This window comes from Physcomitrium patens, chromosome 5 (genome assembly GCF_059467195.1).
Source record: "Physcomitrium patens ecotype Gransden chromosome 5, ASM5946719v1, whole genome shotgun sequence".
In the NCBI taxonomy this organism is placed as follows: Eukaryota; Viridiplantae; Streptophyta; class Bryopsida; order Funariales; family Funariaceae; genus Physcomitrium; species Physcomitrium patens.
Genome location: NC_143414.1, coordinates 7,882,028 through 7,899,205, shown reverse-complemented (window position 1 = coordinate 7,899,205; position 17,178 = coordinate 7,882,028). Strand labels below are relative to the sequence as shown.

Genomic DNA, 17,178 nt, shown 5'->3' with positions numbered 1-17,178 from the left:
TCATTTAAACATCAACTCCGAAAAGATGGTTCATCGCAGCGTAAAAGGCTAGGGGGGGAAAAGAAAAAAGAAACACTTCGTCGCAAACTTCGCATCATTCTGCAAGTCTTAAATTGAACAGTCAGCTATACTACTGATACCGCAAGGTCACACCCCGTTGAGCGTTGTAGGTTTCGTAAACTGGAATGGCCTTGAGAAAAATGATGTTACTGAAATGAGCTCAAGTAAACAACAAACAAGGGCATTCTGTGGGTTGTAGTGATCTTGTCATTCATTCGACTCGGAAGTGGGCATAGTGGCGATTGAGCAGTTTAGCTATAAGTACACCAACGCCAAGGTTCTGACACTGCAGGCAGATAAGGGTAAGAGACCTCGCTCATTTGTGGTAGAATGCCACAAGTTTAATCAACTAAGCACAGCACGTCCCTTGAAATTTGTTAACGTATAGTCATTTGTACACGTTACACATGTTTCTGTCAGGCTTGTTCGAACGTATGAACGAGCCAATACTTCATATAAAATCAAGAAATGACTCCTAATGCAAAATTTATCGAGAGCTTCACTCGAGACTGGACAAGTCAAGGACATCGGCCAGCAAATGCAGTTTCTGCACTTGGCTTCCTATATTTGCTTTATTCACTAACCTCACTTCAAAAGGGTATAATGATTACCCTCTTCTATCAATCAGTCCTCTCTTCCTAAAAGCAATGCCATTTTGCATAACCTGCCATCACAAAGATCATCTTTTTCTGCTATCTAGAGTTTATACTTCTAGGTTTCAAGACATGATTCAAGTGTCTGACCTACAGAATTGAAATTACTTAACATTCACGAAATATTAGTCCTAACGCAGAATATGAGGAATCCATATTCATACAAATTCAATATATGGGAATTTTTCCTCCGGTCCACTGTAGTGTAGAAACTAGATTCACCAGCTTCCTCGATGATATGATACTCACCTTGGCTTGAGCAGCCCTCATTATACGGGGGACAAGGAACATATCTGCGGAATTCCCTTCCCCAGAGCTTTGATCTATATTAACGCATCTCCGTCGCTTTGCCTTCTTTTAGCATCATGAGCCACATTAAGATCTCTGTAAATTCAAACATCACTAAAATCGTAAGGACTTAATTTGACTACAATCACAGATGTAATATAAAGACTTGAAGATAAAGACATGCAGCAGACCAATTAGCACAACATGCAAGTGGATGTACTGGAGACACCATACAGAGGTTCATCCACGGCATTTGTCATTGAAACATCACTAGGCGGTCGTTTGCCTCTCTTGATCTTGCGCTCGCGTTTGCTCTTTGCCCTGTCATTTACAATGGATTCAGTATAATATATCTAACAGAAATCTAAGGAGAGGTATAAAAGACGTTGAACATAATCCTAACATTTGATCAAGCTGCATTACATAACATGGATGCTATTTACAAGCTAAGTTAGCAAATATGCACGAAGTGAAGTCACATACTCATCTTGTAAGCTTGGATTTCTACAATATTTAAGCTTGCGGTCGATGTGCCTCACTTCTGCTTCTACGGGCTGTTTAGTCCCCTTGACCTGTGAATTGCAATGATACGATACAGAAAAGCTATTATTATCTGTGGTACAAGATAGAAACCAGCACAGAAAAATCTACGGTGACGCAGAACATGGACTTGAAAAGCTATTGCTGATGTATAAAATTAGGCATGTTGTCCAAGTTGGATTCTCCCAAACTATGTAAGTTTAAGCTACATTCAAAGGCAAGCTATGTGAACAAAATCACTCCATTCTACAAGTTGACTCGACAGTTACTCCATCATACCAGAAACTGAATAGCATCAAGCTTAGCAATCAATTCAGCGTATGATTGCTGCAGACTTTTATGTTCTGGGAGAGCTTGAAGATATCTGGGCCCAAAAATATGTTAGATTGAAAAATGAGATGTGCCAGCAAAAGGAAGACTCTAACAATTATGCCATGACGTGCAACATAGTTCCAGGATGGCAGGTATCAAATTAGCAAACAGACGAGCTTGATAGTGATAGTCTCCAACAAATATCGATCGTTATCTTTCAGTGTAAGAATGACCTCAAACAATCGTCAACTACCCATACTCAAGTCACAGAAAGAAAGGGTACCCGTCTAAATCCACCTTAGGCTCTTGATTGGCAATCCGAAGCGCAGCCAACGCTAACTACAGAGGCAATGGGAACAAATGAGTCAGAACTGCTAATCACGATGCGTAGGCTATTAGCACTTGAAGTCCTGCTTAAATGAAAAATACTACTGTACCACCATTGTTCTTGTCCACGCTCTCAATTCGCTCGAACATACTTCACGCTTACAGAAAGTACGAGATTTGTTTAACCGGATTTCCTGAAGAAACGAATAGGAACATAGCGGCAAACCTGGCCAGGAGGATACAGTAGAGGTGCATCTGTAAGCATCATATTGTCCACAACACGTCCAGCTACTGCTCGTAACTCCTGTTCAGAGTGCAATCGGTAAGTTTCTAATTTTGATTGAAAGAATGTTAATTTCGTCAATCTTGTTTCCACTAGAATTCAATTTCCAAGAAGAGAAACCTGAAACAGGAATCTCACCTGCAATGCTTCCAAGCCAGCGGAACCCATTCGTTGCACGAAAGGCTGCAGATCATTTGACCAATAAAAAGACGTCAATTGCATGTAATACACGAGTGTTAGTGGAGCTTAATCCATGGAACGTCATGCTAAAAATGTTGCTGGGTGCAGAGAAATCCTATGTTTGATACTGGCAGTACTGAATCTGTCTAACCCATCCCTTGCAAAATCATGCAGAGAAGGTATTCTCAAAAATTGGACAGCATTCCAGCACCATGGTGGCATTCAGGCACTAAACAACAACAAACTGAAGCACAACAACCTCTAAGTTTTAGTACCTTCCGAAGTCCAGAATAAAAGTAGCTGATGCTGGACAAATGCACGATGTATACTCCAAACAAAACATCTTACCTCCATATCATAGATGAAGCCCTCCATAGAACGATAAGGAGTATAAACAATGAGCTCAAACTCTAGACCCTGAATAAAAATGAACCAGATACGAAAATAATCATAGCGAAGTTCAGAGTCAATCCTACTCGAACTTAAATAAAAGCGCGAGAGAGATTTGAGCCACAGAGCAACAAAAATAATCCACAGAGCTAACGGTTAACTTTCATCACATTTCAACAAAACATATCAACAAATTGTCCCTCCAAATGAATCCACGTCAATCTATTGGCGGTAAGAAACAGACCGCCACTTCAGACCAAAATAAGCTAGGTGAATAACAGTACAATACGCAGATATGTATGAGGTACATGTGAGGCACATACTTGTAATACAATCATCTCATTCTTGAGAACCACTTGAGGATCTTGCTGGATACCCTTTCCCAATTCTTCGGCAGAAACATGGGACTCCTCTACTTTACATGCCAGATATATACATGTGAGCCTGCCACTCACAAATGAGTTCCTATTCTTTTCAGAATCGATACGATGTTTCAATAAATTTGAAGGTAAACTAATTCTATCTACAACAATTGAAAGTATACGTGACTTGCTTAAACATAAGGATGGCTTTTCGGAAGTCTGGGAATCATTGGAATTGACAAGGTTAGTTTCTAAGTTTCAGATAATATGGCAGAACCATACATAATATTTTTGGGGTCGTGCTCCATGACAGACCATTGTTGGTAAAATCTCTTAAAATACATTATAGCTGTTGCCTGCATGAAGAGTTTGGACATTGAAAACCAACGAGAAAACGAAAACCTTCAAAAATACCGAAAATGAGCTGGTGATTCAGAGCTGGAAAAATGACGTAATTCCTCGACGGTTACAAAATTTACATGTGCACATCGTGAACAAATGAAAACACAAATAATTTCTGATTATCTTTCATGAATAAGAATTCAGAAAAATGATTCAAGGAGATATGCACAAGTTCTCTTCATACTTTGCAGTAATCTCATATCCCTTGAGACTGGTTCTTATGATTATCCAAACCTGAATTTTGTAAGGAAGTCTAAAAGCTGCACAAACTTGCTGAATTTTATTCTCGTAGAATCTTCGAACAAGGAGCTCCTCTTCAACTGATAAATGCTCTGGTAAGGGCCCTTTCCTTCCTGACGAAATTGGAAATTCTTGTAAGAGAGTGAACACAAGCAATCAGGAATAGGAAAATGACCACGTAAGACATATCGTGGGATTAGATCTTGCGCGCTTCACCCACACAATGACACGCTAGAGTGGAAGATACCAAGGTCTTGTACGTGCATTACACACAAATAACTAATACCAGATTAAGAGTACTATTTGTAATTCAGATCAGCACCTTAATTTATAAATTCATGAGTAAGAGAGAAATACCGACCATTTTCTCCATCTCCACCAGCACCAGGGTAGGTCAGGCTCCCATCCGGTTGTACTTCCACTCTAGTTGCGCCATACTGCCATAATCACATCGTGGTCCACGGTATGCTCAATGCTAGTTAATTGTAAAACTTGGACTAAAATCCTTTCTGGACTAGGGCTTACACTAAAAAGCAGCAGTGAAGGTACTTATGACACTTGCAGTACAGCCTTTGAATAACAGAACAGCGTCGACTGAGGAAGACAACGACGACAAGAAAGAGCAATGCAGATGTAGTGCCGTTTACCTTGTGCAGAGCGTCCACCGCCCTTTGATTCGCGGCTTGATACTTTCTGGTCTGTAGACATATACAAACGATTGCCTAAGCATACAGAACTGCGACGACCAGAGCTATCCATGTCCAATTAACAATAAAACCACACTTCGTCTAAAGTTCGTAATTGTCATCCAATCAATTGTGCGGTTGCTCCCCAAACAGGCAACACATGGTCTCCGATGCCTCCCAAGCTCATAACCAGAATGTAAGCTGCTTTAGCCATAGATAGAGCTGGTTAACGCAAATCACTGGAACCAGTAATACTCTAAGGCACTGATATGAAATATTAATTACTGCCAAAACCCTGCTTGTTTGAATTACTCGACAATTAGACATCTGCACTAAAAGATATCAAATCCACTAGGACCCCGCACAGAATGCAAAAGAAACATGCTGATTCCGACTTCCCATTGCTCCCGCTCAAAATCTTAGCTGAGGAAAAGCACGAAAATGCAACCACCACTTAACCAATTCGTTAAGTTTATTCGTGCATTACCCTTTCATCATCACTTCCGAGATAGAATCAAGGAACAAAAGACCTCATAGCAAGCAGCTCATAAGTCACAATGCGAAGATGATAATACCAGATCATGGGGATTAAGGATCCACCGCTTCCGATGCGTGGACGTCGTGAAGTCAGCCATCAGACCTAAGCCTTCGGCTTCTCCTCCTACTCCACTAATCGTCCCTGCTCCCCTTAGCTCACAAAAACCTACAAACCAAACCCTTCTACAAACAATCTGCAATCACGGCGTTCATCCGATTCTTCACGCCCCAAGCTCAAACCACAGCCATATTCAATCGAAAAAGCCACCTCAAACATGTGCAAAAGACGCAGTAGGGATGATACCGACCATCCGTGCTGGAAGTGTGGGAATTCAAACGTGATTAGAAAGGCTGCAACTAATTATGATGCCGTTGCTGGTATGCGGGGCAGAGAAGTCCTCGACATCGCCATAGCTGGTGAAGACTCGAGTGCTGAGGAGGACGACATGGATGGATGATTGTAGGTCTTGGTTATGATGAACCTGAACTAGAGAATGAATGAAACATAGATGGATGATTATAGGTCTTGATTATGATGAACCTGAACTAGAGGATGAATGAAACATGGATGGTTATAGGTCTTGGTTATGATGAACCGACTAGCGTAACGAAAAATGCCTCCTCCGTTTTCATTCGTTCCCTTGGATGAATTTGCACGTAAATAGTGTTTTTAGTTATTTCTTAGGCTTGGACACAACTTAATTTTGTTACGGATGTTTCTTGAATCAATCATATTTTACTTAAAAGCATTGAACCATACATACATGTAGTACAAGTCCAATGGCACAACAAAGTTGTTATTGAAATACGTAAATTACTAGCCTCATATCCACTATCACAATTTTATAAACTAATGAATCTAGGCAAATTTAATACTTATTCCTCAGATGATATAGTTCTAAAATGGCTATTACTATATACTTATCTTACACAAAGATGTTATTGCAATACAAGACCTAGGCCAAATATACTATGCTTTACTTGCAAATCTTACCATAGCCTCTCTCCAAACAACATATTCTTAAATACTAAAGTATAATTTATTAAATTCATCTATATGAGTGACAAATTTCCAATTAAACTAATTTAAAGAAAATTTAACAAACATTAATATTGAATTGATGGCAATAAAAATAAAGGCTAGGTAATTGCATTTGTCATGGTAATCGTTGTGCATATATACACACATTCTATTTATTTAAATACTTTATAAAATAAAAAATAAAAAATATATATTAACACAAAAAAATCAAATATTAAAATAATACTTACTGACATTGATACCATGGTAATTAAGTACCTCACATATATTATTCTTTATAAAATGAAAACTAAAAATAAAGAACCATTACCTTAATAATCCATAGATTTGCACATGGTTTCTTATTATTCTTTCATCTTTTTTCTACTATCTTTATATTATTTTTTTAGAAAATAACCTTTTCAAAAAAGAAAGAATTATCTTTGCCTTCTAATCTTTGGCTTTTGGTCATAGATTTAGGAATAGAGAAACACTTGCACTTTATTTAGAGAGGATATTTACAAACCTTTGTTCTTTTACTACCTCTATATATATTAGCTACGAAAAAGGTCTTATAGAAGATTTTTAGAAATTGCAAGGCTTGTGGCCTAAATATTAAGTTGCAGGTTGCTTTCAATGCAATACTAGATTACTAATTTTTCTTATGCTACAAATATTTATAATGAATTTAAGATGTTTACTTATAACAATAAGTTTTGAATATTCATATTATTCTATATAATTTCAATATATATATTTTGACTATGATGTGATTTGTTTGCTATATAATAATCTATCAATTTTAAATCAAATATATGGATAAATTCATAAAATTATATTAGAAAGTTGTTTACTTAAAAATATTTGTTTCTAAAAAATAAATCATACTATGCTAAGAAATATTACAAGAACAACAATAAGATACATGTTTTGTTATTGAAAAAAATTCAAATTCTAAAATAAGAATATACATATTCTAAATAGAAATTAATACTTTTGTGGGAGCATGAAATAATGATATTATTAAATCAATATAAATCAATAATTAAATATACAACAAATATCAATGTTAAGAGTGCTAGATACATTTTTACACCCAATTGTTGTTGACACTGATCTCAAATTATGAAAATCTAAATCTACAAATCAAAAAGTGTTTTGAATATAGTTATTAATGGCTCTAGATCCATTACTTGTTATTAACAAAATTTAAATTTGACTAGTGGATATGACCATTTATGTGAAACTTTGTAGTAACATTTTTATGTTAAAGCAAAAATTGTTATTAGGACATGACATATACATATCACACACTCAATTGATTAGCAAAGCTAGCCAATCCAAGCTAATCATGCCAAAATCTTAATATAAATTGGCATATCTTGGAATAATTCCTCTTAATTTCTATCACACCAATGGCAATACCATCCATTACAAAAAAAAGAAGAAGAATACATCTCATTTACAAGGACCATGAAACAAAAAAATGAAAACTTGTCTTGAAAAAAGAATTAGGTCTTCAAAGAATATACAATATAATTGTTTCATTCCACCTTAGCTGGAATTTTTTACATTCGTAATGTGAATCAGAATCTTTAATTTCTAAGCTGTCCAAGTTTTGACCTAATCTGTCTCAGACTAGTTTGGCAACATAGAGGCTTGTCTGAAGTGATCTTATAACATTATCCTCAAAGGATTGTATACAGATACTTCATACCATTCAATGAAACACAAAAAGGTAGCAAATACCATACCTAGTGTTAGTGCAAAAAAGAAATGTTTCGTATGTAAGAAAATATCAAAATTCCTAGCTAAGATCAAATTTTGTACATCTTACCATCACTAGATAGTGCTTAATTCCACCACTTGCTTACTCGTTCACTAATAAAATATCACGCCTAAAAGTCTTTCATGGGTGCAATACAGTTATGGATGTTTTAACCTTGTGCTTGATTTCATGGCACACTGCAACTTTTCCTTCAAAAAGCTCGCTCTCTTGTACATAGGAAGCTGAACACATGTACCAGAGTGCACAAGAACAGGAATTGAGTTATTAGAGAACCAATCAAACAATTCAAAAGATTAATATCCTGAGTAGACAACATAAATACTTTGCCCCACTAGTAACAACTGTGTTGTGAAAACACATTATCAATATATTTGAGTGTGATGAATGAACAGGTGCAGTATATGATAAGTTTTGTAATAAGATTTATCATTGTTACCTCCTATATTAGATTTATTGTTTGTTTGAATGTTTTTTTTTTTTCTTTTTTTTTTTTTTTTTTTTGATATGTCTGTTTTTTTCCCACTTGTAGGTCAATAATTGATGATTATTAGAATTGCGTTTTAATGTAAAATTTCAAAAGTGTTACATTTTGGGATCTTTGGTTAAAACTTATTTATTTCCTTTTCAAAATACTATAATTATTGATCCAATGGCGTAACTTATAGTAGCATTCTCATAGGAAATATGTATTTAAATTCACACTACAAAAAAGTTACTTCAAAAATTGCAGTACTTCAGTTGAGCAAATGTCTTAGTGCTTCTGAAAATGTAGATAACCTGGACAATTTCATACGTTGCGTTCTATTTGGGAAAGAATGATATAACACTGGAATTAAATAGAAACTCAAACTGTACCTTCAAGGTGTTGTTACAAGTAGAGGCAGTCGGCAAACAGTTCACATCCTGACCAAAGATCTTGGCCCATGCTGACGTCTCACTAACTACCTGAACATATAGATTTTAGTTAGGGGAGGCTAGTAATAAACATCAAAATATTTTTTTTAGTTGGTGCCTTCAATTTTAAGAATAATCACTTCCATAAAATGTTAGGTCATAGAATCTTCAAGGTACACATTAACAATACAAAAGCAAAAACCAAAGATGCCATTCCAGAAGTCCGTATGTGTGGGAACATGGTATTCAAATAAATATACCCTCTCTATTGTAAAGGCAGGCTGCAAATACTCGAAGCCAAAAAGAGGTGGCCTCGAACAGCCGGTTACAAATTTTAAAAGTGCAGATCTTTCCTCCTCTTCAAACTCTCGGACTACCTGTGCAATGCGATTGCGGAATCATCATGTAAGGCACTGACAGTAAATGACGTCAAATCAGGAGTAAGAATATACATGGAAAAATGTAACCTGAGGGACCAAAAGTTTTTAGAATGTATAAACTGATCAACTAGATACCTCCCAGAATATTTTAATGGTTAGACTGGACTTCGAATAGCCATTGGCATAGCAGGTATGTATGCGCAAGTCATCCACGTCAAAATCATGGTCCCCTCCTGACACCAGCTGTGCTAGCCCTCACGATACAGACCACGACCGTCAGTACTCAGACTTAGGGAAGCCTTCACATTGATAAACAAGCAAAACAAGTCATTCGAGGATCACATTCCGCTGCGATAACACCCGTCTCTTTGGTTGCATCCAAAGAGTAGTACAGAAGAATAGTGCACAATGCAGGAGTATAAAATATCACTTCATCAAGAAACTCGAACATCTGAGGGAGTATTCGCACCATGCCGCCCTATGCATTACTGCGAACACTAAATTTTGTATAATGAGAGACATGTAAAGGATCGCGTAATCTCACCCGATTGAATTCCTTAGCATTGAAAAGTCCAAGCCACTCAGGATCGATAAGGTCTGCCATGCCTCTTACAAATGCAGCTGTCACAGGTTTCATCTGCAATGATGAAACAATTATCAACCAGACCACCGAATAAAACTAACCATGGAATCCATGAAAGGTGGAGGCAATAGTATATAAACTTCAAATACTTTAGTGTCACATCCAACTACGGAAACCAAGAAATGGATCATTGATGCAGAAATCAAAGGTAAGGCTTACCTGCCGGTTAAGTTTGTGGTTAACCACGGAATTCACATACTGCAGTTTGTTTTCATTTGTCACAGGTATATCAGCTCCACCAGGCTGCAACTCCACGATCCAATGCTCGTCAAACAGATCCTCTTTTACAGTAAAGTTGAGTTTCAGGTCCTGAGCATCTTCGCTAGCTTTCTGTGTGCAATTGAGAAATGTAGCCATTAAAGAAAGCTAGTTTTATCTCTTTTCAAATAGCATTGAAACCTAACAGTTATATAGCAATAAACACCCTTCTAATGAGCTGGAGCATCACTTGACAATATAATCCACCCGGCGAAGAAGTCGCACCATGTCACGAACAATAAGACAGTTTGCAGAACTTGTAACTGTCTTTCTGAAGTATTCCGGAAATTCAGTAAAACAATACAAGGCGCCTGGCCGAAAGTCAGTATGTTTAGACTCTAGTAGGTACAGATTTAGCATGTGAACAAGTAGTTTTACATTATGAAAACAGAAACTTACCTTGAGATAAACAAGCTTTCGGTGAAGCTCTGAGTCTTCACTTGAAAGATCATCAAGGAAGCTACATCGACCTAAAACTTTTGAAATAAAGAGTGGTGAGAGGGAATGCTCTAACAGAATTCCCTCATACAGTGCTTTCCCAACAATTTGCCCTAGAAATTTCAGTTTTCGTAATTCAGAATCAAGATTTCCGGCAGCAGCGCGAGGTAAAAGCAAGCCATCTGTCGCTGTTTGAACAAAAAGACCATATCTGCATGCAACAAAATAACTGGTTATTCGATTCATGTCTGTCCATTAGGATGGAGCTCAAGTTGAAATGTACCGCATTTGAATGTGACTCTAATTAACAGTGTGGAGCTACACAAGTCAATTTCACTTAAAGTTGAATTCTTACTCAGGATCAAAGGCTGTATTGGCGAGATCAGTGAGGAGCTCTTTCAATGAACCACCATGGTCAAGATCTGCCGCCGCAAGTACACTCTCGTTCTCAAAAGAAACATTAATGCAGGATTTCAATCTGGGCCCCAATGGGTTCAGTTGAGCAAGTCCATCCTCAAAAAGATTGTCCCTTTTAACAACTATTGAGATTGTTCCTGGAACTGGACTTACGGTACCTCCTTCCATCCCCTTCAGTAGCTTATCGGTTCGCACAAACTCACGGAATATGTGCACTCTGTAGCACAAAGAAATATATTGAACCAACAGAAGAATTCCACACATGGTGCATTAAAATGGATACTAAACTTACGAGCTGGAGTAAATCTACTACTACTGTGGGCAACGAAACCCCACACACTAGAGACAAAAGGGGTATTGCAAAAATATGCTATTTCAATTTACATAGAATTAAAGACACATTTAGACTCCGCAATGACATGAATTAGGCATAAAAAGAAACTTACCTCTCTTCAAATGAGAGTACGTGAGGAATTGTTCTCAGGATAGCCCCTAAGGCTGCCATCTGTGAAGACTTACAGCCGTTCCCCTCTGAGGCACCTGCTGCAGCACGAGAAGGGAGCTGTGTCGCAACAGCTGGAGCAATCCAAAGATATGGAGGACAAAAGCTACGCCGGCAATCCCTTTCGTATAAAGGTTTTACACATTTGATTGCAACATCCATAAGAAGAAAATTACTTCGCTTACAAGTTGACAACAACTCATGGTACACTAAAGTATTGAGCATGCCTGATATAACCTTTTGTTGCGCGAGTGTGAACGGTTCCTGCAAAACGGTCATATAAGACAATTATAAAAATGGCCAATGACCTAAGATATTATTTCCAACATATACTAGCTTGAAAGCAGAATCATGTGTTCCCGATTCCAGAAAAAATTCAAATATGCACAGTAGCGGGACTAATTCACTGTTAACGCCACAATGGATCAGCTGAATAATCCCCTACCTGACGCTCATAAAAGTCTTCATCATCTAAAACAAACAAAAAATGTGAGTAAGCTTCACAAAACAACAGCAACACAGGTAGCACTTCCTCGGGCACACATTCGGAACCGCTCTTCACATTGTCCATATCTGTGATCTGAGGTGCCACATTACCTTCAGTCTTCATATCTCTGCAATTCAAACGTAGCTTTGTCAACGAACAGAGTATGTCAAGTACCAGTTATAGGTAAAAGAATATTAAAGTTCGAAGTTTGTAGATGTCATTTTAAGAGCATCAAATTCTATATAGACTTGGTGCGCTGGTAACAAGCTCAACTCTGTCACCCCTCGTTCGAATTTCATCATTGCGTTTGAACGCAGTACTATTCAAATCTCCTTGATCAACACCACATATTATAAAAGAGCGCTAATTTTATCATCAGTTATTAGTGCCTGGGAACTGAAATCTAGCCACAAGTCTGCAATAAAACCATACACAGATCCAGCAAACTAATCAAGACAGAAAGAGCGCTCGACATGTGTAGTTCCAAGTCCTTACCTAATTGATTTCGACATACCGAGAGACTCATTTGATCCACTAGCCCTACTTGGACTATTAGAGATCGTTCTCATATCTCGAATTTCAGCAGCCCATCTTCGAGCCAGCTCCGGGTCAATGCGAGTACCACTCCTATAGGATCCAACGTCAGCTGATCTGCTTGTTTCTGTGCGTTCGTTCACAGCCCTTCTTTCTAGGGCAGCATCATGTCTTGTTAATTTGTTTCTCAATCCTAAAACAGCAGCCCAAACTCCAACCCCCGTTCGAATAAGAATCGCCTTTTCTGCTTGAATTGCTTGGGTTTCCAATTGATGCTTAGCATTACCCTGCTCTTGAAGATTCAACTTCAACAAGTGAGCCAAGCCAGGTGAGGCATGGAGCCAACTCCAAAGAAGGGGAACAATCGAAGGAGTGAAGGCAATAAGGTTGACAATGGGTAAAGCTCCTCCGAAGGGATTCAGGACCGCAAAAACTTGCAGCAGAATGGAATATATTTTTGCTACATCTGATAGAGTGAAAAGCTTCTCCTTGGCACCCTTGATTGATCCTTTTGCAACAGATATGAACACCATAGGAGTGGACTGGTTAAAAGTTGCTTTCTCCACGAGTTCCACAAGATGCCATTGCTGATGTAAGGGGCTTAGGCTTTCCACAAGCAACTGAATAATGATCCCCTCACAAGATTTTGAAATCACATCCCTGAAATCGTTGAAACCGATTCAATATGCATAGTCTTTTACGTTAACAATAGAGTACTGACTAGAATTAGCACGTAGTGCTCATAAAAAGAATTCCTGATGACACGTGAGCAACAGTCACTCGCGCACTTGGACAACTCTTGATAGCTGTATCTTGAAAAGGGGGAACTTACAAATTTACATTCATATAACTAAGAACTTTCTTCACTAAAACATGCAGTACTCCTTACAGCTTCAGAAGCGACTTACCCAATCACAACATTTTTAGTGTTTTCAACATCCTTGTCGCCTTCCTCCTCACTTACACTCTTCTCAGCTTCCCTCCTTTTCCTTATAGTTTCGATCCACATATTCAAGTCCTCTAAAAGGCAACATAAGGCTTGAACGTATTTTTGGCATGGTGAACTCTTCATAAATCGAGGGTTGTGTTTCAGAGTATGGGAAGCAAGACACACAACATTGGACAGAGCCCATGCTGAAAGAGGAACATCTACTAACTCGCAATCAACTCTTCCTTGGAATGATGGAAGGCAGGGTAAAACAGAGGTAGCTGTTACAATTTGAGGTGGATCCCTGATAGGCACCTGCATTAAGGAGAATTTTAACAGAGTCAGTGACGTGCTCTCGGACATGCCTGCGATCGGTGTTCAGAAGGCATTGACTTAAGAGGTGATAATAGCTACAACTTATGAACCTATCAAACGCCAGGCATAATAAACCAGAACATAAACCCCATTGAGGCAACTAAAAGACTAAATTAGCTGGCACGACCGACAAAAAGTGTTGATACAGCATCATCGTAACCTCAGACTTCAAGTAACTAGGAAACAAATAGCCGAAGGCTGCTGCGAAGTTTCTTAGTTAATAACAATCGTGTAAAATATTGACTGACACAATTCCAAGTAATGTCAAATTTTAGACACAATGAAACACCCACCTCGAAGAACCGCAGGCATGGAGACAAAACTAAAGGGTCTTGCAAAGCTGGCAATAGCGGCTGAGGAAGACGCTGCGTGAGAAAAGGAATGGTGAGAATGTGCACAGAGAATAGTGCAGCTGCTCTTTCTGCTGCGAATGTGTAGTCCTTGTAATTTTTCGAGTTCTCAGCACCTTTTCCGTCCTTTCTACACTCGGCGGACAGTACAAGCAGGGGTCTCAACAAGGCAGTGATAATAAGCTTGTCTTCCTTCCCACAAGGACTAACTTCTTGATTCTTAATCCCTGGAACCAGGAAATTTTCTAATATATATGACCGAACAGCTAAGAAAAAACCGGCACTTTCACTTGCAAGCCACTCCAGCAGACTCAGTACCACAAGGTCTGCTTTCCGCTTCCTAACCACTTGCTCTGGACCACCCAAACACTTCCATGTGCTACTGTCCGTTAATGAAACCATCACTTGTATTGCTAATCTTGCTAAGTTGGAGTCGGCTTGAGCTAAATGGTTTGTTTTCGTCCCTTTCTGATCTGCATAACTCTCCTTTTGCAAAGCAGCACAAGCAAGCCTCAGAAGTTCTCTTGCTTGATACATCCATTTCGACATTTCTTCCGGAGACCCAACAGATAAATTGCAATAGTTGAATCGCATATCTGAGAGCATAGCATCCTCACAACAGTTCAGGAATGAGCAGGATTGGCTTTAACAGTCATTATTGTACTTCCACCCTACCTATGCTGGCCTTACCAAGTGAAGTACGAAAACAAACAGAGTCCAAACACGAGCAAACATTGTGCAACTACTAGTCCATATTTTTCTTGTTCGTGTATAAACTGAAGGTTATAATGAAAAGGATCCCTAAGGGAAACATAGCAAAATGCTCATCATCTGAACTCACTTGTGTATAATCTGATACAGAACATAGTCGAAAGAACGACCTGGATTGTGAATGCTTTGTAAGAGTAGTCGAAAACATGTTGTAAGTCGGCCAGCATCTTCAGCGATCTGACGCAGATTGAAAGGACTTGACGGCTTCAGTATCATGAAGAGGGGACGCAGGATTTGATTAGAGATAACGTTAGCGGAAACTGGGGATTCATCCTCAGAATGTCGTGATAGAAATTTCTCATCCCATTCAACGCGAGCTTGGGCAGCAACTTTTCTTGCAACAGTGCGACCCCTCCAAATTCTCTACAATCGAATTAAGAAAAATTACCTGTAGTGTCTAAAAGAGGAACTTAAATATTCTCAACATAAAGTATAGACCTCATTCATGCAGCTTCGGGGCAAACGGTACCTGAACAACCAAGGCCGAGACATCACCCCGTTGGACAAGAGAACCGATTGCTCTCTCCTGTGTCACTCGATCCAGCAACTCCTGCTGATTTTGCTCCTTTGCACTACAACCTCTAAGAGCCGCCTGATTCAATCGAAGATAAGTAAAAGAATATCAAGACAACATTCAGCTGATGCAATCCCATCGTCTGTCAGAAAATCCAAAATGCCTTCAATTTGAACAACTTCGCATTAAAATTAATAATATTCTCAACGGTGTTACAGCAACCAAGAGCAGGACATAAATGCCAGAGAAAAATTCTAATTGCATGCTGACACAGAGTTCTGTTCATTATCAACAAAGTCATAGTTCATATAGTTGGAAAACGCTGAAAAATAGAGTTTCTCACAATCTCATAGAAGTTAAGAATCTTCACAATTCAGTGGCTTATCAAGCGGGTATCATATAAACCATAGTCTTGCAGCAAAGAAAACTTCCAATCTTCCAAGTTTGTTTTCGTCGACTCGATAAGCCACACTGTAGGAACTACTAAATTCAGAGCTAAATTTTCAAGGTGCAATTTTAAGAAGAGCACTAACCAAAGCGTTTACCTGCAGATCTCTTGAAACATTCTGCATCGTTCCCTAAATCAGGCCCTCGCATTCACGCGCCTAACGACCACACAGGAACTCAAAGTGAACATATCCCACCGCGTCTTGGCAACTAGCCACCACAGTCAACGTAGAGCAAAGAGGATCCAACGGATGGTAACTTCTGAAAGTCTAAAACTTCTGCCTAAATGCAAAAACGGGGGCAACAACTGTCTCGTCCGCCAGAATCAACAGATTCCAACAGCAAGCGACGTGGCTGAAAGCTCCCTTTCGCCTTCAATGACAGTAGTACCTTCTGAACGTCACCACTACGGATTCAAATCAGCAAACACTTCATCTGCTCCCACGACCAACAGAGTATTACGAATACAAAGAGAACAGATTCCCTGGATAGCGTAAAATTCATCACGAGCTCCACTGGCCTTCTACAAAACCAAAGCAGCAACCTCAACGCCGCACTCCTCAAGCCACTGCATGCGCTCAAGCGCCCGAATGCAGAATGGCGCGGAAATCCAAAAGAGCCTACGGTGGATCGATATTTCACAGCTGTAGGAATAAATTAGTGATCAAGGCCCCAACGAGGGCCACCTCCATACTTCAGAACAGACAAGCTCCTACATAATCCGAACAACCCGGGGCTGAATCGGTATCAATGTGATGAATCTGCAGAAGAAGAAATAAAAAATTAAAAAGAAATAATTAAAGAAGACAGGCTTACGGTGCTTGAGAAGGGACGAGAACCAGGAAAAGAGGCTTCCGGTAGCGGAGGAAGTCGAGAACCAGAGGGCCAGGGCGACGGAATCGTGCCCCCTGTGTAGGCATGGTGACTTCCGACAGCAAAGCGACCACCATAACAGCAAATAACCAAAATATGCCTGCGGAACAACGGGTGTCTGCATCCGATGCCCAGACCAGGCTCTCTCTTGGATGAAAAACGTGCTCTACCACATTCATCCTTCGATGTACTTTCATTCATCCGTTGTTTTTTCTTCCCTTCATTCATCCGTTATGTTTTCCTTCCTTCATAAATATACACACTTGAATACAACAAATTTATTCATTTTTACTGCAT

General features: G+C 39.0%; 2 protein-coding genes across 9 annotated transcripts; both read right to left on the bottom strand.

The window, feature by feature from the left end:
* Window positions 1–423: 423 nt before the first annotated feature.
* On the bottom strand, window positions 424–5,694 carry LOC112282446 (cyclin-H1-1). Of its 2 annotated transcripts, XR_002969900.3 has the most exons (15): window positions 5,299–5,679; window positions 4,685–4,735; window positions 4,399–4,474; window positions 4,032–4,150; window positions 3,678–3,751; window positions 3,357–3,477; window positions 2,992–3,060; window positions 2,602–2,646; window positions 2,407–2,484; window positions 2,137–2,192; window positions 1,821–1,905; window positions 1,485–1,573; window positions 1,236–1,322; window positions 963–1,097; window positions 424–724 (listed from the first exon to the last, which is right to left on the bottom strand). XR_002969900.3 is itself a non-coding variant. In XM_024520029.3 (14 exons), exons 1-14 carry the CDS (start codon window positions 5,356–5,358, stop codon window positions 1,037–1,039), a joined length of 1,071 nt encoding a protein of 356 aa, XP_024375797.1. In that variant the 5' UTR covers window positions 5,359–5,694; the 3' UTR covers window positions 424–1,036. The 2 variants fall into 2 exon arrangements, 1 of the variants encoding a protein (XP_024375797.1); XM_024520029.3 differs by having other exon boundaries at window positions 424–1,097; window positions 5,299–5,694.
* A 2,063-nt stretch (window positions 5,695–7,757) lies between these two features.
* On the bottom strand, window positions 7,758–16,963 carry LOC112282015 (E3 ubiquitin-protein ligase UPL7). 7 transcript variants are annotated; one of them, XM_090250401.1, is made up of 17 exons: window positions 16,825–16,959; window positions 16,107–16,628; window positions 15,517–15,639; window positions 15,118–15,410; window positions 14,220–14,872; window positions 13,532–13,866; window positions 12,585–13,283; window positions 12,048–12,216; window positions 11,547–11,866; window positions 11,039–11,317; window positions 10,645–10,894; window positions 10,147–10,317; window positions 9,889–9,981; window positions 9,480–9,587; window positions 9,225–9,341; window positions 8,926–9,015; window positions 7,758–8,291 (listed from the first exon to the last, which is right to left on the bottom strand). In XM_090250401.1, exons 4-17 carry the CDS (start codon window positions 15,212–15,214, stop codon window positions 8,208–8,210), a joined length of 3,465 nt encoding a protein of 1,154 aa, XP_090106527.1. In that variant the 5' UTR covers window positions 15,215–15,410; window positions 15,517–15,639; window positions 16,107–16,628; window positions 16,825–16,959; the 3' UTR covers window positions 7,758–8,207. The 7 variants fall into 7 exon arrangements, 6 of the variants coding, with proteins under 6 accessions (XP_090106527.1, XP_090106525.1, XP_090106524.1 ...); XR_016502922.1 differs by lacking the exon at window positions 16,825–16,959 and having other exon boundaries at window positions 9,480–9,643; window positions 15,158–15,410; window positions 16,107–16,596; XM_090250399.1 differs by lacking the exon at window positions 16,107–16,628 and having other exon boundaries at window positions 15,118–15,224; window positions 16,825–16,963.
* Window positions 16,964–17,178: the final 215 nt, after the last annotated feature.

Excerpts from the sequence above, each read along its gene's own strand:
- LOC112282446 (XM_024520029.3), bottom strand. The coding sequence starts at position 5,358 with ATGGCTGACTTCACGACGTCCACGCATCGGAAGCGGTGGATCCTTAAT. Across the intron at positions 2,485-2,601 it reads CTGGCTTGGAAGCATTGCAG|GAGTTACGAGCAGTAGCTGG; the intron begins GTGAGATTCCTG and ends CACTCTGAACAG. Across the intron at positions 1,906-2,136 it reads CCTAAGGTGGATTTAGACGG|ATATCTTCAAGCTCTCCCAG; the intron begins GTACCCTTTCTT and ends TTTTGGGCCCAG.
- LOC112282015 (XM_090250396.1), bottom strand. The coding sequence starts at position 16,133 with ATGCAGAATGTTTCAAGAGATCTGCAG. Across the intron at positions 15,640-16,106 it reads ATGTTTCAAGAGATCTGCAG|GCGGCTCTTAGAGGTTGTAG; the intron begins GTAAACGCTTTG and ends CGATTGAATCAG. Across the intron at positions 9,342-9,479 it reads CCATTAAAATATTCTGGGAG|GTAGTCCGAGAGTTTGAAGA; the intron begins GTATCTAGTTGA and ends CGCATTGCACAG.